Source organism: Anas acuta, chromosome 26 (genome assembly GCF_963932015.1).
Source record: "Anas acuta chromosome 26, bAnaAcu1.1, whole genome shotgun sequence".
In the NCBI taxonomy this organism is placed as follows: domain Eukaryota; kingdom Metazoa; phylum Chordata; class Aves; order Anseriformes; family Anatidae; genus Anas; species Anas acuta.
The window spans coordinates 1,823,130-1,848,769 of NC_089004.1; the positions used below are offsets into that span (position 1 = coordinate 1,823,130).

Here is a 25,640-nt window from a genome sequence, read left to right on the forward strand (position 1 = left end):
GCTCCCGCAGGGGTCGGCCGAGGACAGGAGCTCGCTCCCAGCGCGCTGGAGCTCGCAGGCGCCGGCCGCTTGCCCGGGCCAGCTGGCTGCAGCCGGCGAACGTGGCAGCGGGATGCAGCCCCGCCACCCCCAGCCCTTGGGGGGGGGGGATAACTCCACTCGCTCCCCCCACAGCATGAGAAAATTGGGGCCCCGCACCCTTCTGCGAGGGGCTGGTGGTGGTGGGGAGCTCCCAGCGTGATGCTCGGGCTGAGACCCGGCAAACTCATCGCACCCCGGGTGCTGGGGAGGCACCGGGGGGGTGCTGGGGGGGGGCTCTGGTGCCCCCAGCCCCACGGGGCTGAGCCGGGATTTAGTGCAGCACGTCGGGGGGCGCGTTGTGCAAAGGAGGTTACACAAGCGGGGCTGTGCTGGGGTTTATGTAAGGGGGGGCGGGATGGGGAGAAATGCTCAGAGCAGCACAAACAGGGGGGTCGATAGGACGGGGGGGGTCCAAATCAGCTCCCCACAGCCCCATGGGGCTCAGGTTCCCGCAGGCGGCCCAGCTGGGCCGTTCACTCTGGGCCCTACTGATGGCAGCTGTGGTGGGTTCGGCCAGGCCCACCTTGGAGATGCCGGGGCCGCTCTGCCACGGAGGGGGACGGGGATTAGCCCCCCCAAGGGGAAACTGAGGCATGGAGCGGGAGCCTGCAGCACGGCTGCCCATCACCCAGCGGTCCCAAAGCCCCCCCCCAAGCCCTGAGCATCCCCCAGCCTCCGCGCCTGCGCCCCGCGCCGCTGCCGGTAACACCGTGCCCTGTTACCGTAAGCGCTCGGGCACGGAGCCAGGGCTCTCCCGCAGCCTGCGCCAGGGCCTCAGCCCCCAGGGGGGAGCCCGGCCGGCGGGGACCCCCCCCCCGGGGACAGCCCCGCTTGGGGCCGCCAAGCCCGGGGGCTGCCGATGGGGGGGGGCCCCGTTCCCAAGCGGCGGGGCCGTGGGCAGGGAGCCGCTGTGGGGCCGGGGGCACCCTGCCAGCGCGCGGGGCCGGGGCGGCCGTAATTCAATGGGTGGCACAGGGCCAGGCTGCCAGCGCGCCTGGGCAGCCCTCGCTGCCCCCCCCCCCCTCATTCCCCCCCCCCTCCCTGGGCACGCACTTTTCTATTTTTAAGAGGACGAGCTATCGACCTGTTTGGGCACCGAGATCTCGGCGCAGCGCGGCGGGGGGGGGACACGCTGGCACTTAACCCCTTCCCCAAGGCTCCCCACTGGTGGGCAGGGGGTGCCCTGAGTGTCCGCGTCCCATCCATGTTGCCCCCACGTCGGTGACCCCCCCCACGCCCCGAGGTGGGGGTGCAGGGGTGAGAAAGCCCAGCCTGAAAAAAGGGGGTCCCAGCACCAACACCCAGGGGGGGTCACATAGCGGGGGGCACCTCCTTGGCGCAACCGAGCTCCGTGCGGGGTGCAGGCAGAGCAGCCCCAATGTTTGAGGGCGGGGGACCCCTCCCAGCCCCCAAAACCCCTCTGGGGGGGGGCCGAGCGTGGCGGCGGCGGCTCCTTCGCCATTTTAGCGAGCGTTGGCCGGCGGCAGGCAGCCGTCACATGGCGGTGAGAGCAGAGCTTGGCCGGCCGCTGCGCCGCGAGGAGGCAGCCAGAAATTGCTGGCACACGCACCCGGCCCCGCCGCCACGGCCCCCCCGGCAGCTTGGGGGGCCCCGATCCCCGAAGTGGGGTGCGTTTGGGGGACTCCCACCCCCTCGTGGGGTAGCAGCAGGGTGGCGGGCAGCGAGCGCGGGCACCCCGATGTGCTGACACTGGGTGATGCTGGGTGGTGTGGGGTGTGGGGGCACCGGGAGGGTTTTGGGGAGGGGGGAGTCCTGGGGTACCCCCATGGGGACAAACAGGGCTGGGATGGGGCAGCTTGGGGTGGGCGAAGGACTGCGTGGGCATCTTGGGGGTGTAAAGGGCCGTGGGGGGGTTGGCATGGCCAAAGGGCCAAGGAGATGCCATGGGGGGAGCCATGGGACAGCTTGGGGGGGCCAAAGGGCTGTGGAAGGTGTTGGGGGGCGCAGGGAGGATGGTGTGAACGTCTCTGAGGGAACTGAGGGGCATGGGGGGCACCTCAGGGTGGGGAAACTACAGCCACAAGGCCATGGCGGGCGTCTTGAGGGGGCTGTAAAGGCCCACGTGGGGCAAAGGGCCGGGGGACACATCCTGGGAGGGGACAAAGGACCCACGAGGGGCATTTCTGGGGGAGCAGGGGCTGTGGGGGGGGGGCAGGACCCAGAAGGGGTGTCTTGGGGTGAACAGAGACCACTGTGGGGGTCCTGGGACACCCAAAGGGCCATGGAGGTCATCTTGGAGCAGGCCCAGGGCCCACGAGGGGCATTTTGGGGTGAGCCGAGCACCACGTGGAGCTCCGAGTTGCAGGGCCTGGGCCGGGTGGGTACCCTGGGACGGCCACGAGGCCGTGGGGGGTGTTTGGGGGGGGCACGGGGCCGTGGGGGGCGTCTTGGGGTGACCGATAGGCCCTGGGAGGCACCGGGGGGCATCAAATGGAGCAGCTCCGAGTGGGCCTCGTGCTTCGGGGGCACCTCTCGGTGACCAGCGGAGCCGTGTGCGATGTCTGGGTACAAATCAGAGGCCATGGGAAGGGTCTCAGGGGTGGGGGGAGCCACAGGGGGGCACCGGGAGGCTCCTTGGGGTGAGCCGGGGCAGCGGGGGGCACCTCAGGGGGCGCGGGGCCGCGGTGCTGGGGCTGTAACCGCCAGCCGCCGCCCCGTGCCTTGGCCGGGCTCCATCGCTAACCACTTCCAGAGCCGCTGCGAGATTTGTTGTTTTAAGAGGCGAGGAGGGGCCGTGTCCGGCCCGCGGGTGCCCACGGGCACACAGGGGGGTCCCGGCTGCTGCCCCCCGCCCCGGCTCGCACCCCTGTGCTTGGGGCGCCGGCTGCTGCCTGGGTGCATGACGGCTTTCCAAGCGGGAATATAAAGGGAAAAGGACGGGAAAAAAAAAGAAAAAATAATAAAAATGGGGGGGGAGCCAACCCCAAGCTTGGCGCTGGGGGAATTTCTGCTCCCTAAAATGGCTGCCTGGAGGAAGCCAAGCGCGGGCAAGCGCACGGGCACGGGGCGGGATGCGGCGTCGGGGCGGATGCGGCGATGCCGCCGGCACAAAATGGCTGGCGGGCGGGCGCAGGGAAAAAAAAAAAAAAAAGAAAAGGGGGGTGGGAAGGCTGGAAATTGGGGAGGGGAGGGAGACAAAATGGCTGCGACCGGCATCGACGCCAAGTGGGGGTGTCGGGGCGGGGGGCGGCGCGGGTCCCACCGCCCGCGTGGCTTCGCCGCGGCGGCCAAAAATAACCGAGCCGGGAGGCGCGCGCACGAGGGGCTGGGGGGGCGAGGGAGAAAAAAGGGGGAGAAAATAAAGGAAAGAATTAAATGAAAAAAAAAAAAAAAAGAAAGAAAGAAACAAAACGCCGCGGCGGGCTGGCTGGCAGCGGCGGGCCGATGTGTTTTGACTGCGCTGTTTGGATTGTCTCAGCCTTTTCCCGGCATCAGCCAAAGCTGCGAGAGCGATGCCGAAGGCCAAGGGGTGGGAGGAGGAGGAGGAAGGAGGGGGGAAACGGGGAAAAATTTGAAAAGAAAAACAACCAAAAAAAAATCTATCGCCAAGCGCTTGGAAGGGCTCCGAAGGCACCGGGGATGCGCTCGAAGCGTGCCCCCGTGTGCCGGGCGCAGCGGTGGGTTAAGGTGCAGGGATGCTCCCGAGGCTGCTGGCAGCGGGTCGGGGCTGCGGGGCTGCTGAGCTCAGCGTCTGCGCCGGTATTTTTAGCTAAGACGTGTGGGCACGCGGGGCAGGGATGTCACCGAGGATGGTGCCTGTCCCCCGGCCTCCGGTCACGGCCCTTCGCCGGTGGGGGTATGGCCGTGGTGGGGAGCATCTCAGTGGGGCCTGCAGGGAGGGGACGGGCTCCACCGGGGGTAGGTGACGTCCCAGCTTGGTCACGTCCCTCCTGGGGACAGGCAGCCTGCCCGTGCCTCAGTTTCCCCAGCGGCTCACGCTGATTTCCTCTCTTGCAGATTCCGAGCAGAGCAGCAGCCCCCGGACGGGCATCGGCTCGGACCAGGAGGACAGCAAGCCCATCACGCTGGGTAAGCGGGGACACGGCGGGGACGTGTGGGGTGCCTGCGGTGTCACCACCATGGGGTGCTCATGTCCTCCGTCATGTCCTGGGTGGCTTTGTGGCCAAAATGAGGATTTGGGAGCAGAGGAACCAAGGCTCAGCACCCCATAACCATGGGTCTACCAGGGACACCAGAGCCTGTCCCCAGGCTGCTGCAGCATAGACGGCCCCTGAGGATGCGGGTGGGAGGCACAAGGAGGGGGTGGGGGGGTCACAGCTCAGCCCCCCGGCTCCCATGGGTCCCTAGGGAGATGTGGGGGGCACGGGGGGAAGCACTGGGCCCCCACCCGCTCTCAGCGCCCTCCCCCTCTCTCCTGTGCAGACTCGACAGACTTCCAGGAAAGCTTCGTGACCTCGGGGGTGTTCAGCGTCACCGAGCTCATCCAGGTGTCCCGAAGTGAGTGCCCGTGGGCCCCCAGAAACAAAAAAAAAACCTTCTCCAGCACTGTGGTGGCACTGGGACGGGCTTTGGGGTGGGCTGGGGGGGGACACCAGTGCCACTACGGGGTGATGCCGAGTCCTTGCTGACACCGTCCTCTCCCCACAGCGCCGGTGGTGACGGGCACGGGGCCAAATTTCTCCTTGGGGGAGCTGCAGGGCCACCTGGCCTACGACCTGAACCCCTCCAGCACGGGCATGAGGAGGACGCTGCCCAGCACCTCCTCCAGCGGGTAGGTGCCGCGGGGCGATGCCGGGACCGGCCCGGGCACAGCCGCGCGCTGCCACGCCGCGTGGGACGGCGCGGGCAGGTCAGGTCCTGCCGCCTGCGCTGCGCCCCCACGGCAGCTGCCAGCACCATGGGTGCCCGTGGCACGGGCTGGGGGGGGGGGGTGGGCGAAGGAAGGGGGCTTCAGGGGGGACGGGGCGGCAGGGGACACGGCCAGCCTGACCCTTCGCTGTCCCCAGGAGCAAACGGCACAAGTCGGGCTCCATGGAGGACGACATCGACACGAGCCCCGGGGGCGAGTACTACACCTCCTCCAACTCGCCCACGAGTAGCAGCCGCAACTGGACAGAAGACATGGAAGGGGGTAGGTGCCGGGGGCTGCCTCGCTATAGGGGCTGCTGTGGGGCCCCTGCGGGTGCCGTTGTGGTGCTATAGGGTGGGCACCCCTGCGGAAGCACAGGCGCGGTGCCTGTGCCCTGCTATAAGCCCCCCTGTTTAGGCACAATCACTCTATAGGTGCTGTGGGGTCGCTATAGGGTCCCCCATTGAGGCACAGGCTCTCTGTAGGTGCCATAATGCTATTATGAGACACCCCCTCCCCATTTAGGCACAGCCTCTCTATAGGGCCAGCCCCACACTGGCCTCTCCCAGCCCCACGGCTGCCGCGCTCGCTGTGGACAGATTTCTTTCTTGCTTTGCTTTTTTTTTTTTTGCTTTTTTTTTTTTTTTTCCCTTTCCTGTCTAGACAGCCCCAATTAGCTGTTCATTAAGAAAAAGGGGGGGCCGGGGCGGGCTGGGCTAATTAAAGCGATGCTGCGGGGCTGGCACGGCGGCTCCCACGCCCCAGGGCGCCTTCTCGGGGCTGCAGGCACAGAGCCCCCCACGCTTTTATCCCACCGTCCTGCACCCCCGGCAACGGGGCAGGATCCAGCCCGGCCTCCGCACCCCGCTGGACCCCATCCCGTGGCCGCAGGGGTGCTGAGGAGCAGGGCTGGGGGCACGGAGCCCATCAGAAGCATGCGGGATGCTGGCAGAAAGCAAATAAATGGGATTTTTGGGGGGTGAGCTGAGCAAGGGAGTGTGCAACACGAGGAAAACTGTCCCTAGATAGGGTTTTCATTCCAGGGAGGATTTTTCCTGTTGGTGATGTTTCTGGATATTTGGGGGCTCAGCCCTTGGGGTCAGCCCCCTAAGCCTGCTGTGGGTCACTGCACAGCCCTCCCTAGGAGCTGGGCTGTCCCAAAGATGGGGCCAGCCCCACAGCAGCCCCCAAGGCCCCATACATGCAGGGGCTGTGCCCTGTACACACCAGAGACTGCGCCCTATATGGTCTGGGGACCGTGCCCCGAATAGGCCAGGGTCTGTGCCCCATATGGGCTGAGGACTTTGCCCCATCCTGGTACGTATGGTCCGAGGCTGTGCCCCATATGGACAGGACTGTGCTGCATCCGTGCCCAGCACCGTGCCCCACTCTGTGTCCCCAGGGCCGACCCCGTGCCCCACAGATGCCAGAGGGAGGGCAGGAGGCTGCCGGGGCCATGCACACACGTGTGCACTGGCGTGCACGGGGTCTGCCACGGTGGCCTGATCCCGGCGGTGGCGGGGGGGGGCGGCAGGACGTGCTCAGCCGTGGCCGAGGGTTTTACGGCAATCCCGTACTGGATGTTCCGGGAAATCCTCCTAAACGAGCGTCTCAGACGGGGCTAAACCCATTAACGGCGCCTGGGCCAAATGGCCAGAGCTAAAGCTGCGGGGGGATTAACCCGGCAGCCCCCGCGCCCGCCTGGCCCCGTGGGGACCGGGGTGTCCTGCCCCCTGCGAGCACGGAGCCCCCCAGGCACTGGTGTGGGGTCCTGCCCCACATCAGGGGGTGCGGGGGTGTCCCCAGGCCCACGGGCACCGTGGGGAGGGGGAGCCCAGCCCCCCACACACACATGCATTGCTCTGTGCACACAGACACACACTTGCACACACAATTGTGCACACGTGCACACTCAGGAATGCACAGCGTGGTGCTGATGCACACGCAGGCACATGCACACACGAGCTCATACAGCTGCAGGTCGGTGTGCACATCTCTGCACACACCTGCACACGATTGCACCGCTGTGCACACAGATGCGCGCACACTCATGCTGAAGCACATGCACGCACGCCTGCACACGCGTGCACACACACACACTCATGCACACGCATGTGGATCTGTTTGCACATGCATGCACACCCATGCGCAGCTGTGCACGCAGCCGAAGCACACACAGACACACACAGAACACACATGCATGCACATGCGTGCATACAGACACCCAAATGCACACTGCACACGGGTGCACACAGGTGCCTTGTGCATGTACACAGCCCCCTGCACACGTGTGTGCACCTACATGCACGCAGATCCCCATGCATACCCAGTGATGCACACCCACGTACCAGTGCACACCCACCCGCACACCCCCAGGTGCTCTCACACCCGTGCACCCCTCCTGCACCCGCACACCCTCCCCAGGGTGCCCCCCAAACGAGCTCAGCACCCCAAGGCAGGACACTTTGGGGACGCGCGGACCATAACACCTCCCCCTGTCCCCCCCCCAGGCATCTCCCCCACCGTGAAGAAGACGGAGATGGACAAGTCGCCCTTCAACAGCCCATCGCCCCAGGACTCCTCGCCCCGGCTGAGCAGCTTCACGCAGCACCACCGTCCCGTCATCGCGGTGCACAGCGGTGAGCGCGGGGCCAGCGCGGGGCCGGCGCAGGGCTCAGGGTCCGGGGGCTCCCGGTGACACCGCCCGTCCCCTCTCCCTCTCTGTCCCGCAGGTATCGCTCGCAGCCCGCACCCTTCGTCCACGCTGCATTTCCCCACCACCTCGATTCTCCCCCAGACGGCCTCCACCTACTTCCCCCACACGGCCATACGGTACCCGCCTCATCTCAACCCGCAGGACCCCCTGAAAGATCTCGTCTCGCTGGCCTGCGACCCGTCCAACCAGCAGCCCGGACCGGTAAGGGTCCCGCACCCCGTCGCCGTCACCATCCCCGCTGTCGGGGGTACCCCCGAGGGGACTCGGTCCCCCCAAGCGTCGTCGCCCGGAGGCAGGGACGCGTGGTGTCGGGGGGCTCCGCCGCCACTGCACGGGGGGGTTTGGGGGCTCTGGTGGCAGCCGGGTGCCGGCACAAGCTCCGGACGAGCATCGCTGTTGGTTCAGTGCGCGGGTGGAGTCGGCGCACCTCGTTCCTCCGGCGATGGGGCTGCGGTCCCCTGGGACCCACGGGGCTGAGCCGTCACCTGGGGCTGGGGACGGGGGGGACAGCGGGGTGTCCGGCTGTGGATGTGACCGTCTCCGGAGAGGCACCGTCTTGGAGCGCGCCCGGTGGAGCGCTGGGCCCGCCGTGCCCCGTCCGCCTGCACAGAGGCTGGTGACCCGTCGGCCCGCTGCTGTACCGCGTCCTGCTGCGTCACCCCGGGGTGGCAGGGGCTCGCCGTGCTGCTCTGCGCCTTCCCTCACCCTGTGCTCCCTGCACCCTGTGATCCCAGCACCCTGCACACCCAGCACCCTGCACACCCAGCACCCCGTGCACCCAGCACCCAGCACCCCGCACACCCAGCACCCTGTGCACCTAGCACCCCGTGCACCCAGCGCCCTGAATATCCAGCACCCTGCACACCAGCACCCTGCACACCCAGCACCTCGTGCACCCAGCACCTCGTGCGCCTAGCACCCTGTGCGCAGAGCACCCCCTGCACCAAACACCCTGTGCAACCAGCACCGTAGGCACCCCACACCCCATGCACCCCATGCACCCAGCATGCCATGCACCCCACACCCTGTGTACCCAGCACCTCACGTACCCAGCACCCTCTGCACAAAGCACCCTGTGCACCCAGCAACCTTCACAACCCCACACCCTGCACACCCAGCACACCAGGCAGCCCACACCCCGTGCTCCCAGCAGCTTCTGCACCCAGTACCAGTGCACCCAGTGCCCTGTGCCTCTAGCACCCTGTGCACCCCACAGACCGCACACCCAGCACCCCACGCACCCCACACACCCCACACACCCCGTGCACCATGCACCCAGCACCCCATGCACCCAGCACTGGGCTCCTTTTGTGCCAAGGCCAGGAGCAGGGGTGGCTTTGGTCCCTCCTGCACGCCGTGCCTCCGCACCCTGTGCCTCCATACCCCATGCCTCAATACCCCATACCTCCATACCCCATGCCTCTGTACCCCGTGCCTTCGTACCCTGGCTCCGCCACCGGACGCAGAGGGTCTTGGGGACCCCCTGCCCAGCACCAGCAAGGCCTGATGCCAAGGTGAGGGGCACGACTGCCCTTCCCCATGCAGGGGCTCAGGATCGGGCTAGTTCAGGATGGATTCCAGGCCGGCAGGGGGGGAGCAGCCTCCACCAGGCTCCGCCACGGGGAGGCTGCAGAGGAGCCTTCGGAGGCCGCCGCAGCGAGGTGCCCCCTCCCCGCTTCCAAGGGGTCCCGTGGTGTCATCCCCACCCTGTCCCCGCTCGGTGGCTCTGCTCCCCCCCGTGCCGGGGCTCGCCGGCGCCGTCCGCTCAGGGCTGCTCTGAGCCCCACCAAACTCGTGTCACCGAGGGACGCTCCGCGCCGCGCGGGGCCCGGCCTCGCCGCTGCCGCCTGTGCCTCCCTAATGGCTTTTGCTGTTTGTTTTTTGTCTGTGTTGTGTCCCCAGTTAAATGGAAGTGGTCAAGTGAAAGTGCCCAGCCACTACCTGCCCACGCAGATGCTGGCGCCGCCACCTCCCCCCGGCATGCCCCGGTTGGCCGTCTCTCCTGACACCAAATCCACCACGACAACTTCGGAGGGAGGGACGACCTCACCGACGTCACCCAGTAAGCACCCCCGCGGCGCCCACCCTCCCGCCGGCCCCCTCCTCTCGCCACCCCGGGGTGCTGCCGGAGGCGATGCACGCAACGAGTTTGCTGGGTCTCAGGCAGGGCGGCGCGGGCGCTTCGCCCGACGTCCCCCGGGCGGGCTCGGAGCTGGTCCCAGGGACCGGCACGAGCCCCGCGTCCCTCCCGGGTGGCCGGCGGAGCGGGAGGGGGCAGCAGAGCCGCAGCCCCCAGGGTGGGCGCAGGGGGGAGGCTCCTCGCCTCTCCCTGCCTCAGTTTCCCCAGCGGTGCGGTGCTGCGGGGACCGGTGCGGCGCCGGGCTCTGCGCTGGAGCATCGTCCTCTCATTGCCACGGGGGTCCAGGAGTGCTTGCAAAGCCCCCCAAAATCTCGACGTCAGGCTTCGTTAGCAGCACTGGCTGACGAGCTTGGCTCCCCTCCACTCCTCCTCAGGGGGCTGCAGCGCCTCGGGCAGGAGGATTTCAGGGTTGCCTCGGGGCACGTGCTGTGGCGGTGGGACGCTGTGCCACCGTGATGCTGCATGGGGTGGGGAACGTCCCCGTCCCACTGCACCCCAGGGACACCCCCGGTACCCTGTGAGGCCGCGTGTCCCCACGTGCCGCCGGCTGGAGCGTGGGTGCTGAGTTTTGGTGGCATGAACACATCAGTGTGGAGGGGACAGCTCAGGACGGCATGGCACAGCCGGTGACGGGGCCATGGCACGGGGAGGGGACCGGGCAGTGCCAGTCCCCCCCCGGGCTCAGGAAGGATGCACTGGGGGTGCTGCCTGTCCCCAAAGGGGACAGGGCCTCCTGCCACCACCCAGCCTCCATGGGGCTCAGTGGGGTCCCAGTGCCAGCCCCCAGCTGGGGGGATGTGGCCAAGCGGCGCCGGCGGCCCCTGTCCAGAGCCTGCGTGGCACAGGGGCACCCGTCCGTGCCAGCGGGCACCGCGCGGCACCGTGTGGCACAGCTCTCCGGCACGGCCTGTGGGGCCGGGGATGTCACCCGGCCACCGGCTCCGGGTGCCCGGGACCCCCGTCCTGCAGCGGGCAGGGCTGGCCCGGGGGGCTGATGGCGGTGCCGCCCGCAGCCCCGTTAACGAGCTCTCGTTTGTTCCCCAGCCTACTCTGCACCAGGCACGCCCCCTGCGAACCGTTCCTTCGTGGGATTAGGACCAAGGGATCCTGGGAGTATCTATCAGGCACAGGTGAGACGGGGGGGCTGCTGGGGGGACCCTCCTGCCCTCGCCCTGGGCAGCACCAGCCTGGCACCGCCGCCGTGGGCATCGCAAGCGTGGGCACTGCCACCGTGGTTGTTTTCCCTCGTGGTCATTTCTACCGTGGGCTCCGTGGGACTCTGTGCCGTGGGCATCACCGCCGTCTCATCGCCACCGCGGGCATCCCTGCTCTGGGTGTTGCACCGCCACCACAAGCTTTGTCACCGTGGGCATTGTCCCCGTGGTGTCCCCACCACGGGCAGCTCTGTCCCGGCCAGGGGGGTCTCCCGGTGACCCCATGGGGTTGGGGCTGCCCCACAGGCACCCCGTGCCAGGCCACCAGGCACTGCCAGTGCCTTGCAGCCAGAAAGGGTCCCCAGGGTCCATGCCGTGCCCACGCCTGGCACCTCGCCAGGCTCTGGCTGCGCCCCACGTGCCACCACGGCACAGCTGGGTGCCCACAGCATCGCTGAGCACGAAGGGCACCAGGGGGTCCACGTGTCCCCTCTCTCCAGGAGGGCGCAGGCACCCTGCTGTCACCCGGCTGTGCCCCCCAGCTGATCGGGGCACAGCAGGAGGTGGCGTGTGCCTGCCCAGATGCCTTTAATTAGTGCTGGGCAGTTTTTAATCTGCAGCTTGTGAGCCGGCGCGAGCGCGGCAGGCACTGCCAGCAGGCTGGGGCAGGGGTCCCCTCGTGTGACACCAGCCTTTGCTGCTGCGTGAGGTGACACCACTCGGTCACCCGGGGAGGTTCCCTCTCGGTCCTCACCCCTCCATGTGCCCACGGGGTGCAGCAGCGTGCTGGGGTGGCAGGACTGGGGGGGATGGCGCCGTGCCAGGGGCACCCATGGGTGCTGTGTTGTGCCAGGGTGTGCGTGCTCAGGGTCTGCGACCGTGCCGTGGGGCACATCGGGGTGCTGTGCCACGACAAGGGGGGTGACCCCCCCACACTGATCCCCTGGGGCACCATGGAACCCCCCAGCTCCAGTGGGGTGCCCCCATCCTATGCAAGGTGCTCGGTCCCCGCACATCCTGCAGTGCCCGGTCTGGCGCCGACCACAGCCTCCGCCCTGCCTCAGTTTCCCCAACCCCACGCATGGGCACAGCGGGGTCCCCCCAGCCCCCTGTGGGTCACCACCAGGTGCTTGTGGGGTCCCTGTCCTCCTGTCCAGCACCGGGAGCTGCCGTGTGTCCGGCCATGGGGTGGGAGGGGGCTGCTCTGCGTGGGGAAACTGAGGCAAGGGGAAACAAAGCCGTGTCCGGGGAGGGGCTGTCCCCAGCCACGTGCCACCCACGGCAGGTCCCCAGACCCGGAGAGGTCTCTCCGGTGGCGCAGTGTTGGGAGCTGGGGTGCTCGCAGGTGTTGGGGGGGCTCTGGGGAGCGTCGGAGAAGGGCTGGGGGGGACGCAGGACGCGCCGGCGTCCCTGGCCAGGGCGGCTGAGACCTGGCGCTCTCGGGTCATGTGTGGCGGGGCCGGGAAGGGTTAAGGGAAGCGGAGGCCCCCGAGCTGTCTCGTTGCCAACGGAAACCAGACATGAGGTCATCGGGGATGAACTTGGACTTGGGGCGGCCGGAGACAATGGGAGGGTGGTGGGGGGCCGGCAGTGGGGCTGGTGGGACCCCCGGCCCTGCCACCCCCTGCGCTGGGGACAGCCGCTGTCCCCAAAGGGGGCGAGCCCCGGGGAGCATCCCAGCCTTTGTCAGGGTGAAAACGTCCCCAAAGTCGCCTTGGGGTGTGGGGCAGTGGTGGGGAGCCTGGGGGGGGCACGGCATGAGGGTGGCTTCCAGGAGGGACCACGGCGGGGACGTGCGGGACCCGTCCTGCTGCTGGGGTCGGGGAGCACTGGGCACGGTGCCACGGGGACCCGGGGAGGGGGACACGGCACCGGGGAGGGGGTCCTGGCACAGCAGGGAGGGGGGGGCTCGGGGACATCCCAGCAGAACGGGGACACAGGGTGGCAGCGTGGCGGGGACGGTGGCACGGGGGACATCGGACATGGCGCAGTGACGCAGGGCGCAGCGGGACGGGGCTGCGTGGCGAGGCCGTGCCAGGTCCCCCGGCTCCAGACGGGGAAACTGAGGCACGGGGAGGGTGGCGGGGGGGGGGGCACGTGCTGACACGGAGGCCCAGGGGCTGCCCGCAGGGCACAGCACTAACGGCGCCTCTCTCTTCTCTCCGGCAGTCCTGGTACCTGGGATAACGCAGCCGTGCCACCCCTTCGCCTCCCTTCTCCTCTGCTTTAGGCACCCTGAGAGGAAAATCCCCGTCCCAGAGCACCAGGCCCAGCCTTTCGGTGACGACGGAGAGCACGAACTAACGACGACGACGACAAGCAAAACCCATCCCGGAAGGAAAGAGAGAGGGAAAGGAAGAAGGAAAAGGTTCAAACTTTTTTAAAAAGGAAAAAAAAAAAACAAACAACAACCCACACAGAAAAAAAAACAAAAACGACAAAAAAAAACACCCTACGAGGACCTTCCCCCCCCCCAGCAACGCATCCACGTCTGATTTGCCAGAAAAACAAACAAAAAATGAACACTATTTGCCCCGCCGGCCGGCCCCGCGGCGAGACTGAGCCCGAGACCCGACGCAGCTCGTGACAGCGGTGCTCCCGGAGCAGCAGCGGGGCCGCAGCCCCGCTCGCCAGAGGGCCGTTTATGCAAAGTTGTCTTTACTCTTTCATTCTTGCCTCTATGTGAGTAGAAAAGAACAACCCCCCCCGCGCTGCCCTCCTCCCCCCGGGACCCCCACGCAGGCTCTCGGGGGGCCGGGGGGTGGCGGTGGCCCTCGGGGGGGGGGAACGCGTCCTGACGGCGCCCGCGGGACGTGGCCGTGGCCGCGCTCGCTGTCTTGTGGCTCCCGGTCCCGTGCTCTGTGCCGTGGTCGCGCCTTGGGGACGGGTGGTGCGGTGACGGGGTGATGCGGTGATGGGGTGATACGGTGACACCGTGACGCGGTGACGCGGTGACATGGTGACATGGTGACAAGGTGACGCAGTGGCGTGGCGGTGCGGTGGCGTGGTGACACAGTGACGCGGTGGCCAGCACGGCCTGGCAGGAGGTCTTGCAGGAGAGGGGCTGGGGACAGGGGGACACACGGGCAGGGCTGGGGACCTGTGCTGGCGGTGGCGCCCCGTTACCCATGGGGACACGGCGTGGGGACGCTCCCGACACGCTCCCCGTGGTGTGACGCTGGTCACCCGTCTTTGTGCAATGCCTTCCTTGCTCCCCACAGCCTGCGTCCCCGCCTGTCCCCGCGTGTCCCCGTGTGTCCCCGTGTGTCCTTGTGTGTCCCGGTGCCTGGGGGGGGGTGGCGGGGCCATGCCGGGGCGTGCGTCCGTGTGTCCGAGCTATGCATTCCTGTGGACAGGTACCATGTGGACTTGCGACGAGAGGGTTCGATTGTGTTGCACATTTTGTAGGAAATGCACTTTTAAGAGGGAATCTTAAAAAAAAAAAAAAGAAAGAAAATGAAAGAAAGAAAACAAAAAAAAAAAAAGAAAAAAATCACAAAAAAGGAGGAGGAGGAGAACAAGGAGGAGGAAGAAGAGACGGGAGCCCCCGGCACTGGCTTGCTGGGATGGCTGGCTTGTTGTTTTTTTGGTTTTCGTTTTTTGTTTTTTTGTTTTTTTAATTAAAAAACGATGGAGAAAAGGAGGACGAGAGTGAAGGCGACCGCAGAGCCGCTCCCGGAACCCCCCCCCCACGGAGCCCCCGCCGTGCCCCCGGCCCCAGCCCCCCACCGCGGGGGCACCCTGCCCGCTGCTTCAAGTGCCTCAATTTCGCCGTGGCGCGGCGGGGAGGGCGGCAGGGGGCCGGGTCCCGAAGGAGCCCCCACTGCTGGAGCATCGCTGTGCCAGCACCGAGCACTGCGCACCGGCACCGAGCTTTGCACGCTGGCACCGAGCATCACACACCGGCACCGAGCACTGCGCACCGGCACCGAGCTTTGCACACCGGCACCGAGCACCAGACGCTGGCACGGAGCATCACGCCCCGGCACCAAGCACCGCGCCCCGGCACCGAGCACCGCACGGTGACACCAAGCATCGCGTGCTGGCCCCGAGCTTTGTTGCACGCCAGCACCGGAGCATCGCCCGTTGGCACCACCGGAGCACCGCCCCTTGGCACCGGCACCAGGGCATCGCCACGCAGCATCGCCCACCGGCACCGGCGCCGTGCCAGCCCCGCGGCGAGCATCGCTCCGTCGGCACCAGTGCGTTGGCACCGAGGCGTCGCTCACGGCGAGCACACGAGGAGGAGCCCGGCGGTGGCCCCATCCCACGGCGAGATGTCACCGCGCCCGGCAAGGGGACTTGGGGACCGGAGCGGGTCTGACCCGGCCGCGCCGCGCCGCGGGCAGTGCCTTAGAGCAGGGGACCCGGCACGCGGCACCCGGAGACGAGCAGGGGCTGGCCAAGGCCCCGACGCCACCCGCAAGGTGATGGCACCGCGGGGACACCGGCACGAAGCCACCGAGGGATGGCCCAAGGCCACTGCCGCCGCCCCGTGGGGCACCCCATGGACCGCCCGCACCCCGCACCTGCACCCGCACCCTGCTCGCCTCCCCCGCCGCCCCCCAGAGCATTTGCACCCCCCCACACACACCCCTTCAAGCAGCCCCGGGATGGCCCAGCAAGGCCGGATCCTGCCCGCCTGGGCGCAGCGTGGCACCGCGGGGAAAGGGCTGACGCAGGAAATCCCGGGGAAAAAAAAAGGAAAAAAAAAACAAAAAAAAAGGAGAAAAAAAAAAAAACACAAAACACACACAAAAGACGATGAGAAGAAAAGCCACAAACAACAAAAAAGGAAAAAAAAAAAAGAGAGAGCGCTTGGCGGAGAGGGAAACTTTTTTTTTTTTTTTTTAAGGATATGAAAAAAGAAACACATGAAAAAAAAAAAGACAAAAAAAAAAAAAAAAAAAGACAAATAAACTGCATGGTGCTTTAACAGGATCTCGTGACCTGGCTCAACCCATCCGTGGATGGCTGATGCTGTGCATGGCAGACTGTATTAACCGGCTCTACCTTCCCCCCTTCAGAAAAGAGAAAAAAAAACACAAAAAAAAATCAAAAAAAAAATCTGTATAAAAGAAAAAAAAAAAAAAGCCGTAAAAAAAAAAAAAAAAAAAATCCATGTTTTCCTAATTTGCACGAAATTTTATACCACATGATGTGCCTTGCCTTCGAAGACTAAGTATTACCAGACCCGGGCTCACCGCACAGGAGGAGCTGCATGCCTGGGGCTCCCCGCCGCTGGGGGGGCCGGGGGGGCCCGGCCGCTCGCCGCCCGCTCGCCGTCTGCATGTCGTGTTCTTGCGTTGGGCCGCGGGGCCGGAAAGTCCCTTTTTCTCTGTTTTTTTACCAATTTTGTTGTGCCCCCCCCCCCCCCGTTAAACGTCTTCCAGTTGTTCATGCCGAGTGCGCCCTGTCCGAACACACCGAATATGCAATACCCCTGGGGCTGCGGCTCCGGGGGGGGCCCGGCGGCCGGGGGGTGGGGGGGGGCCGGGGGTCTCGAGCCCCTTCGCTTTGCCTCTTTTTTCCTTCTTTTCGTTGTTTTTTGTTTGAATTAGTTCATTATTTTTATTATTTTTTTTAATGTTCATTTTTTTGCTTTCAGCAACCAAAGGCGGCGAGGAGGAGGGGGGGGCGGTGGGATGCTGGTGGGGACCCCCCCCCATGTGTCCCCCCCTCCATGTGTGTCCCCCCCTCCATGTGTCCCCCCCCCCCCCCGCAGTGAGGCGTGAGGACGCAGTGGGGTGGGAGCTCAAAAGGGGGGGGGGGACCATGGGACCCCCCCCCCCCTTTTAAACACTGCGAAATGGGGCTGGGGGCTGCCGCCGGGGGGGGGCTGAGCCCGACTGCTCTCGTGGCAGGAATGGAACCGTGTGAATGTAGCTGTGCCCCCCCCCCGGGGGGACGCAGCCCCCCCATCCCCACCGGCTTCATCCTCGGGGGAGGGGGCCGGGCTTTTGCAGCCCCCCCCCCCTCCCCCAGCCGCGCGCACCCCTAAAAAATCCAGAATTTGCCTTAAAACCCACGCGGCCGAGGACCGACGGGGGTCGTGATGAGCCGGGGGGGGCACGGGGGGGGGCCTCGCTGCTGCTTGGCGCTGAGGAGACGCGGGCGGGGGTCGTGGCTCGGCCACCCGGGGGGGGGCAGGTGCAGATCGGGGAGGGGGGGGGCAATTTATTTTTTTTGGGGGGGTGGGGGGGGGTCCCGAGGAGCCCCCCCCACCCCCCCCTTGGAGCTGCACGGCGCAGTATTGGTTTGTGCAAGGACAATGCAACGCAGGTAGCGGTAGTTTTAGCGTCGAGTTGAGGGGAAAAAAAAAAAAAAATCTATAGGGAAAAATGGGGAAAAAAAATGTGAAAATTGTAAAAAACAAAAAAAAAAAATTAAAAAAAAAAGGGGTTAAGGATAGAAAATTTTCAGTTTAAAGCAAAAAATTTACAAAAAAAAAAAATAATGAGGAAATAAACATTTCTCACCCGTGACCCGGAGCGGAGCAGCGGGGGCAGCGCGGCCCCCCCCCGGCCGGGCCCCCCCCAAGCCCGTGGGGCGTGGGGGGGGGGGCGTGGGGCGCGGGCGCCCCTCGGGCCGGGGCCAGGCGCCGTGGGGAATCCCCCGTGGGGTCCCCGGATCCCCCCCCCCTCCCCCCCCGTTGCTGCCTTCGCCTGCGTGGAGGGGGGGGGCCCGCAACCCCCCCCCCCCAAAAAAAAATAAAAATCAAAAACCCGCCCTCGGCAAGAAAAGCACCTTAGAAAATGTTAAAAAAGGCAAAAAAAGCAAAAAAAAAAAAATCACGGATTCCCCCCCCACCCCTCCCCACGCACCCCGACCCCCCCCCAAGGAGGGAGGCTCGGGCCGGGGGGGGGCAGGGAGCGCCCCCCCTTTCCCCCCCCCCCCCCCGGGATATTTGCACTGCTCCGCTCTGCGCTGGGGGCTGCCCCCTGCCCCCCCCCGCGACCCCCAGCCGAAGGGAATATGCAACCCCCCCCCCCCGCCCACCACCCAGGCTGCCTGGGGGGGGGGCTTTTTGGGGGGGGGAGTCCGGGGGCGGGGAGGGGGGGGCCGACCACTAATTTTTATTATTATTATTATTTTTGAACCGTTCGCCGTGATTTTTTTTTTCAGCCCCCCCCCCGGGGTGGCCACAATCAGCTCCGCCGGTGGTGGTGGTGGTGGGGTCATCGCGGGGTGTCCCCCCCCCACCCCCCCAAGGGGCTTGGGGACAGTTTTTTTTTAGGGGGGGGGGGGGACACAATCCCGCGCCGCCACAAGCCCAGGTCCCCCTTGCCCGGGGGGTTCTCATGCACTACAGTCCCCGAGGGGGGGTTGTTTTTAGTACTCGTTGAAAAAATGCGTTTAGAAAAAAAAAAAATGGGGAAAAAAAACACAAAAAAAATTAAAAAAAAAAACAAAAAAAGAAAGAAAAAGTCCTCGTGACCTATAAATAAATCCCTGTACATATATATATACACCCACATCTATATATATGGGGCCGCAGGGCGGGGGGGGGCGCGGGTCCCTGCGGGCCCCCACGCAGTTAAGGTACTTTAAGTGGCAAAGTAAGGAATATATATATATAAAAATATATATATATATGTCTGCTGGTGGTGGTTGGTTGGTTTTTTTTCCTTTTTTTTCCTTTTTTTTTTAATTTTTTTTTTTTCCCGTTCGCTTTCGTTTCGTCCTCTCCGATTTGGAGCCACTGCTCCCCCCGGCCCCCACCCACGCGGGCAGCACCCGCGGGGCCTGGGGGGGTGGGGAGGGGGTCGAGGAAATTTGGGGGGGGGGTTACAAAAAAAAAAAAGAACAAAAGTAACCGAAAGGCAAGAAAAGGCCCCAAAAAAAAGCGCGGCGGGGCCGCCGGCGGGCCCACGACGACACCAATACCAAAAATCCCACGCAGTGCCTCTCGCTGCCGGCCGCCCGCGCCCGCTTTTTTGGGGGGCTCCTTGCCCCCCCCCTCACCCCCCTCCCTTCATACCCCCCCCCCATTGGGGTGACCCCCCCAGCTCCCCCCCCAACGCTCCCCGCGTCCCCCCTGTGCCGCTGCGGGGGGTGAGCTCAGTGGGGCGCCGCTGCCCCCCCCCCGGCCCCACGCGTGTCCCCCCCCCCCCCCTGCATGCTGCCCCCCCCCGGACCCCCGCTCGCCTCCCCGGAGCTTCTCGATATTTGATTACTCCATGTACACGAACGCAGCCCCCCCGCCGCGCCTGCCTCCATACAGCTCCCGAACGTGGCTAGGGAATTTTGTGGGTTTTTTTTTTTTTTTTTTGGTCATTTTTGGTCATTTTTTGGTTTTTGGTCATTTTTGGTTTTCGGTTGGATTTTTTTTTTTTTTGTTCCGTTTCGTTTTGTTTTTGTTTTTTTTTTTCTTTTCCGTATTTTTTTTTTTTCGCCCCCCTCCCCTATGCAAAAAAAAAAAAAAAAAAAAGGAAAAAAAGGATTAAAAAAAAAAAAGAGAGAAAAAAAAAGACAAAAAAATAAAAAAGCGGAGGAAAAAAAAAAAAAGGAGAAAAGAGAAAAGTTTAAAAAAAAAAAAAAGACGAAAAAATGTATAAAAATTAAACAAGCTATGCTTCAACTCCACGCCGCGTCCGCGCTTCCTTCGCCGCCCCCACGGGGGACACCGAGACACGCGTGGGGGCGCTGCGGGGCGGGGGGGGGGCACTTCCCCGGGGGGGGGTGGGGCTGCCACCCGTGGGTGCCCTCGCCCCACGCAGGAGGTGGCGGCTCCCCGGGGACACGCGTGGGGACCACACTTTGGGGGGGGACACGGGGTTGGGGCACCCACGGGTGACCCACGCGTGGGGTGCTGCCCCCCCCCCGTGACATCATCACCTCGTCCACGCACCCTCATGACGTCACCACCCACCCCCCCCGTGTCACCCAGGGGTCCCGTGGGGTCGGGGGGCACCCCCCACCCACCCCCCCACCCCCCCCGCCGCACCCACGCGTGGGTGGGCACGGCCCCGTCCCCACGCGCAGCGACACCAGAGTCGGGAGGCGGGGGCGGGCTGGCAGCTTTACTGCTGGGCTACAGCGGGGAGGGGGCCGCCCACAGCCCCCCCCGTGGGCTCCCGTCACGCGGCCCCCACGCGGGTCCCGCGGGCTGCCGTGGGGGGGCGCCGTCCGCGATCCATTCCCGCGGGGCTCGGATCCAGGCCGGGCTTTGCGCTCAGCCGGGGCCTTTCGGCTCTCGGCGCCCCGCAAAACCCGGCGCGGATCCGCGGCCGCGGGTGGGCCGGAGCTCGCCCCACGCGTGTCACAGCGACGTGGCCTTGTTGCGCTCCTGCTCGTCGTCGCTGTCCCCATCGGCTGCTGCGTTGCTGTAGGCGGCCTTCTCCAGCCTGCGGGGATGGGGACGGGGCCGTCAGTGGGGCGCTGCCCCCCTCCACCCCCTCCCCACCCCACTCCACCCCACTCCCACGCGTGGGACCCCCCAGAGGGGAAACTGAGGCAGGGCTGGGGCTGGGCCGGTACCTGCCGATCGCCTGCGGCTCCTCGGGGGCTCCGTGCTTCCTGCGGGGGGACACGAGGGGACACGGGGGGACATGAGGGGTCAGCACCGTGCCCTCCCCACCCCCCTGTCCCGCGTGGGGGGCGCCGCTGCAGCCCCCCCCCAGACCCCCCCCGGCCCCCACCTGCGCATCCTGAGCCGCCAGAAGCGGTTGAGGAGCAGCCCCAAGAAGACGATGAAGAGGAAGACGACGACGGCCGTGAGGCCAACGAGCCACGGCTGCCACCGCTTGGAGATCACAACTGCAAAGGCACCCGTGGGGACAGCGTGGGGACGGGAAGGAGCCACGGGGACAGGGACAGGATGGGGACAGGGACAAGGATGGGATGGGGACAAGGATAGGGATGGGATGGGGACAGGGATGGGGAAGGGGACAGGGACAGGGACAGGACAGGGATGGGATGGGGACAGGGACAGGAATAGGGATGGGGACAGCGATGGGGACATAGCAATACAAATAGGGACAGGGACAGCATTGGGAATGGGGACAGGGATAGGGACAGCAATGGGGACAGAGACAGCAATAGGGGCAGGGATGGGAATGGGAATGAGAACAGCAGTGAGGGCAGGGACAAGGACAGGGACAGGGATGGGGACAGGGACAGCAATAGGGACAGGAGTGGGGATGGGGACAGGGACAGGGACAGGGACAGGGACAGGGACAGGGACAGGGATGGGGACAGGGACAGGGACAGGGACAGGTTCAGGGGAGCCCCGTGCTGCAGAGGACAGCACCCCCCATCCCAGGGTGCAGGGTCCTGAGCCCGGCAGTGGGGGACACTGGGGGACACTGGGGGACACCGGGGTGCTGAGGCCCAGCGAGGTGACAAAGCCACCCCCGCCAGAGCCAACCTGTCCCCGTGAGCACGGGGTGGAGCAGTCACCCCCAAATCCTCCTGCTCTGCCCCCAGAATGGCTGCTGCCGGTGCCGGTGCGCGAGGCACTGGGCAGACTGGTCATACTGGGGAGGGCAGCGGGGTGCTGGTGGCACTTACCCTCCTGTCCCCGGGCGGTGGCAGCGAGGCTGAGCAGCAGCAGCAGCCCCAGGGGCTGCGGGGACCTCGGCATCGCGGGGCTGCGGAGGGGCCCGATCCTACAGCGCGCGTGGCACCGCTCCTTGCACCCGGGGCCAAGGGGCGGCTTTTATTGGGCTCAGGAGGACAAGTGCCACCGAGTGCCATGGCAACGCGGTGCCCTTAACCCCCGGGTGGTGGCACCTCCGCCCCGCTGTGCCACCAGCACCCGCCGGGACCCCCGGACGCAGCGCTATGGGAACAGCACCCCCAAAACTGGGGAGACTGGGCGGACTGGGAGCAGCTGGGGAGGTGCCCCCAGGCAGTGTGGGAGCAGCGAAGTTTTGGGTGGAGAAGAGGCAGATTTGGGGCTTTTTGGTGTTGTTTGGGAAGAGCGGCTTCACGCAGCAGGGGCAGGGTTTGCCCGGTGGGTGCAGACAGACGGATGGACGGAGGGACGGGTGGGTGGGGGGCTGGACGGATGGACAGGGGGATGGGGCTCATCTCTCCCCGCTGCCCCCCACGTGCCCGGGGCGTGCTGGGTGCCATAACCGGGTAAATATTAATGCCCTTATCACCAGACCTTGGCAACGGCCGCGGGCGGCTCCGCTCTGCCCCGCTCCGTCCTCGGGGAGAAAACAAACGGGGGGGCAGCACCCATGGGTGGGCGCCGTCGGGGCCCCCTCCCACTGCAACTCCCCGAGGGGGTGAAGAAACCCTGGGGGCGTGGGGATGGGGTCCCCAGTGAAGGGCTTTGCTTTAAGGGTGGGGGTCTGCACAGAGCAGCCCCCGCTCACGCTGCCCCCTCCCAGAGGCTCGGGGGCGCTCAGATCGGCTTTGGGGGCACCCCTGGGTGCTGCCGAGCCCTGCCCCATCCTGCGGGGCCGGGATCTGGTGGGGGCCAAACCCCATCCTCGGCACACAGCCGGGTGTCTGCCTGTCCGTCTGTCCGTCCGTCTGTCTGTCCGTCTGTCCGTCCGTCTGTCCGTCCGGGTGTCTCCGTGTGTCTGTGCACGCCCCGAGGGCCTGCGCCCACACCCAGGGGCGCATCCGTGTCTGCGCCCCCCCCAGCGCCCGCCTCTGTGTCCGTGTGTCCGTCCGTGTGTCCGTCCGTGTGTCCGTGTGTCCGAGCACATCCCACACCAAGGGCCAAGGTGGGGGCGCCCCAGCGGGTCGGGGGCCAGGGGGGTTTTTGGGGTGCGATGGCAGCTCCGAGCCGTGCGCGTTGGCACCACCGCGGTGTTCGGGGACGGGGACGGAGCAGCAGGGAGGGGACGGGAGGGGGGCTTCGCAGCGGGGTCCCCCCTAGAAAAACCTCTTCTTGTGGGGGTCGGCGAAGGTGATGGAGCTGCGCGGGGCGGCGGTGAGCAGCCCCAGCGGGATGTCCATGCCGGGCAGGGCGCCGGCTCCTTCGCCCTGCGGCCTCTCCTCCGGCAGGGCCCCGTCCTCCTCCGGCCACTCCACGTCCAGCGCGGCGCCCTCGCCCATCACCGCCTTCTCCTCCTCCGGCTTGGGCCCGAACGCCCAATCTGCGGGGACAAAGAGGGGGCCGTGGGCAGCGCGGTGGCACTCAGGGGGGGGTCCCCAGCCTCGGAGCAACGCAGCAAAAACCTGAAGCGTGCCCAGCACCGATTTGGGGAGAAAAAATCACCCCTTTGGCCAACGGGGCCCTACCCCGTGCCCCAGCATCCCCATCGCCCCGGTACCCCTCTGGGCTGGTTGGGGACCCCCTCGCCCCCCACCCAGCCCCGTGAGGACCCCATAGCTCAGCCCCGTGTCCTTTCCTGGCCCCCCCTCCCCAGGGACTCACCAGCAAAGTCGTGCACCAGGTCCTTGATGAGGTGGCCCACAATGGCGTAGGCCACCACCAGCACCAGGCTGGCCGCCATCACCAGGTAGACGACGTAGCGGGGCAGGCGGATGCTGTCCAGGGCGGGGGGCTTGTACTCCACGTAGAGCACCCCGTCGTCCTCCTCGGGGGGGGCCTGCAGCAGCTGCCGCGGCACGGAGCCCCCCGGCAGGGCCATCGCCAGCTCCCCCCGTGCCCCGGCACCGAGCCACCCGAGCCTCTGCCACGCGGGGGGACGCAGAGGACGAGCGGCATCAGGGTCCCCACGGCTCCCCCACGCCCCCCGTGCTCCTCTCGCCGGCACAGAGGACAGAGCAGCCGCAGGAAGGAGCTTAGTGCCGGTAATCCGGGCACAGCCCGGGCGAGCTCAGCGTGGGGGGGGGCAAGAAGTGTCCAAGGTGGCTGGGGGAGTCCCCAAAATCCCCCCCTCACATGGCGCTGCAGGGACCCGCATCCCCTTGTGAGCGGGGAATCGGCTGCAGAGCTGGGGAGTCCCCAAAGGCAGGGAGGGGAGGGACACCCCCAGCTCGGGTTCGCTCCCCCCCCCGGGTTAAATCCCCCTGCAGGCCCCGAATCCCCCGAGCAGATGGCACCAAGTCCTTGACGGGGCCCAAGGCACTGCCCTCAGCACCGGGGCTGGTGGCCAGGAGGGGTCCTGCACCAGTCCCAGCACCCCGGGTCCCATCTGGGTCCCCCTCCAGCACCCAAAAAGAGCTGGAAAAATCCCAATCCCTTCCCGGGGTGGGATCGCCAGGGAGGGATGGAGGTGCCTGCGATGCCGGAGCCGGTGCCAAGGCAGGGCTGTGCGCCCAGGCCCTCCTCCCCGCGCACGTCCCGGCTCTGCTGCGCCCAGGCCAGATCCCGGCCGCAAAAATGCCGCCTTCGTTCCAATTCGGGCTTAAAAGGCATTTGGAGGAGTTGAGGTTTTTTTGCAGGCAGGCGGGAGGAGATGGGGGAGGGGGGAGCAGAGGCAAAAATTTGGCATCGCTCCTGCCTGGGCTGCGTGATTCACTGATGGAAAATCAGCGCCGGGAAGCAGGGAGCAAGGGTTGGAGCAGCCCCGTGTGATAACGGGGGCCGAGCACGCCGGGGAGCGCCTGGCACACCGAAACCTGAACTCCCGTGGGGCACCGAAAGCGGGGCACGAGGGAAATGGCACGGCCCCCACCCCACCTCCCCGTCCCCAGCACCCACAGGGGTCACGGGTGGGCACGGCGGCGCCCCGAGGCCTGGCGGTGCTGCCCCAAAGCCGCCTGCCACCCGCGGTCTGCGCGGGGAGGAGGGAGGGAGGCGAGAAGCCACACGACAGCCGGCGCCTCTGCACGGGTGTGAAACCAGCAGCCGGCTGTCAGCAGCGCAGAGGAACCGAGGTCTGGCAGCTGGGGGCCCCCATCCTCTGCCTCACACCCACACTGCGGCGCTCAGGCACCCGTCTGGCTCCTGGCCACCAAAATCGTGGTGCCACAGAGCAACGGCCACGGGGCCCTGAGCTGGAACGGACTGGGACCATACTGGGGCTCCCCGTTCCCTCCCTGCCCCAGCACAGAGCCCCGGGGACGCCGCAGCAGGGGGGGAGCGGTGGTTTTGGGGGCTGCGAGGATCGAGCCCGAGTGACTCACGCAGAGACTTTGGTCAAGGGGAGCGGTGCCGGCAGCAGGAGGCTGGCACGGACACCCCCGGCAGCACCGCGAGGACTCCGGGCACGGCTCAGCCCACGGGGGCTGTGAGGGCAGCCCCAGGGACCCCCAAATGGGGCTGGACCCCGCAGGGTCGAATCGTGGCTCTGCTCACACCGGTGCCCACGGCCGGTGCTTTATTTCCTCCCAGCCCCGCGCGCGCCCGGGGGATTTGGGTGCTGGGTGCTGGCAGCAGGCGGCAGCCGCCGCCCTCCAGCTCTGCTTCAACACGGGGGAAGTCCAGGCAGGCTCTGCCTCACCCCGTCAGCCCTCACTGCGGTGCCATTCCCCGCAGAAAGAAAAACCGTGGCCAAATCTTCCGAGCCTTGCCACGGAACAAGCCCCATCCCAGGGCAAAGGCTGCCACAGCGCAGAGCCAGCCTGCCCCGACAGGAGAGGCCAAACCCACAGCGCCCCGGCAGCTGCGGAGGGAAGGAGGGCCCCGGCTCGGCACCAACACCGAGGGCAATTCCGAGGCTCTGCGCGGCTCCAACCTACAGGAGCGAGCGCCCGAAGCCAGCCCCGACCCCTCCGGCGAAGCTCAGGTGGGGAAGGCAGAGCCCACGCGCCCCGATGGGCTGCGACACGCAGCGAGAGCCCCCCCGCTGCGAGCCCCCAAACAAGGGGAAGGGGCAGACGCAAGAAACGGGGGGGGGCAAGGAG

The 25,640-nt window shown here is 66.4% G+C and overlaps 3 protein-coding genes across 8 annotated transcripts in view; 1 reads left to right on the plus strand and 2 right to left on the minus strand.

The window, feature by feature from the left end:
• NFIC (nuclear factor I C) overlaps window positions 1-15,842 on the plus strand; it is a 42,987-nt gene extending 27,145 nt beyond the window's left edge. For 4 of the 6 annotated variants that reach the window (XM_068661551.1, XM_068661550.1, XM_068661545.1 and 1 more), the window contains exons 3-11: window positions 4,060-4,131; window positions 4,486-4,560; window positions 4,711-4,834; window positions 5,070-5,194; window positions 7,423-7,551; window positions 7,645-7,829; window positions 9,531-9,690; window positions 10,813-10,898; window positions 13,092-15,842. In XM_068661551.1, the coding sequence (XP_068517652.1) occupies window positions 4,060-4,131; window positions 4,486-4,560; window positions 4,711-4,834; window positions 5,070-5,194; window positions 7,423-7,551; window positions 7,645-7,829; window positions 9,531-9,690; window positions 10,813-10,898; window positions 13,092-13,109 (974 nt within the window). In that variant the 3' untranslated portion in view covers window positions 13,110-15,842. The remainder of the gene's footprint in view (window positions 1-4,059; window positions 4,132-4,485; window positions 4,561-4,710; window positions 4,835-5,069; window positions 5,195-7,422; window positions 7,552-7,644; window positions 7,830-9,530; window positions 9,691-10,812; window positions 10,899-13,091) is intronic. The other 2 variants (XM_068661546.1, XM_068661547.1) reach the window with 2 other exon arrangements.
• Window positions 15,843-19,931: 4,089 nt separating this feature from the next.
• Window positions 19,932-21,635, minus strand: SMIM24 (small integral membrane protein 24). Its single transcript, XM_068661557.1, is given in 5 exon segments — window positions 19,932-20,269; window positions 20,403-20,441; window positions 20,564-20,681; window positions 21,435-21,555; window positions 21,558-21,635. Coding segments are annotated over 5 exon segments (426 nt in total). The 5' UTR covers window positions 21,621-21,635; the 3' UTR covers window positions 19,932-20,184.
• Window positions 21,562-25,509, minus strand: SMIM44 (small integral membrane protein 44). The gene is made up of 2 exons (XM_068661556.1): window positions 23,263-25,509; window positions 21,562-22,981 (listed from the first exon to the last, which is right to left on the minus strand). The coding sequence occupies exons 1-2, from the start codon at window positions 23,477-23,479 to the stop codon at window positions 22,758-22,760; spliced, it is 441 nt and encodes a 146-aa protein (XP_068517657.1). The 5' UTR covers window positions 23,480-25,509; the 3' UTR covers window positions 21,562-22,757.
• Between the last annotated feature and the right edge of the window lie 131 nt (window positions 25,510-25,640).

Bases quoted from the DNA above. Each gene is read 5' to 3' on its own strand.
- SMIM44 (XM_068661556.1), bottom strand. From the start codon at position 23,479: ATGGCCCTGCCGGGGGGCTCCGTGCCGCGGCAGCTGCTGCAGGCCCCC. The intron at 22,982-23,262 runs GTGAGTCCCTGG...TTGTCCCCGCAG, and splicing joins CCTGGTGCACGACTTTGCTG to ATTGGGCGTTCGGGCCCAAG.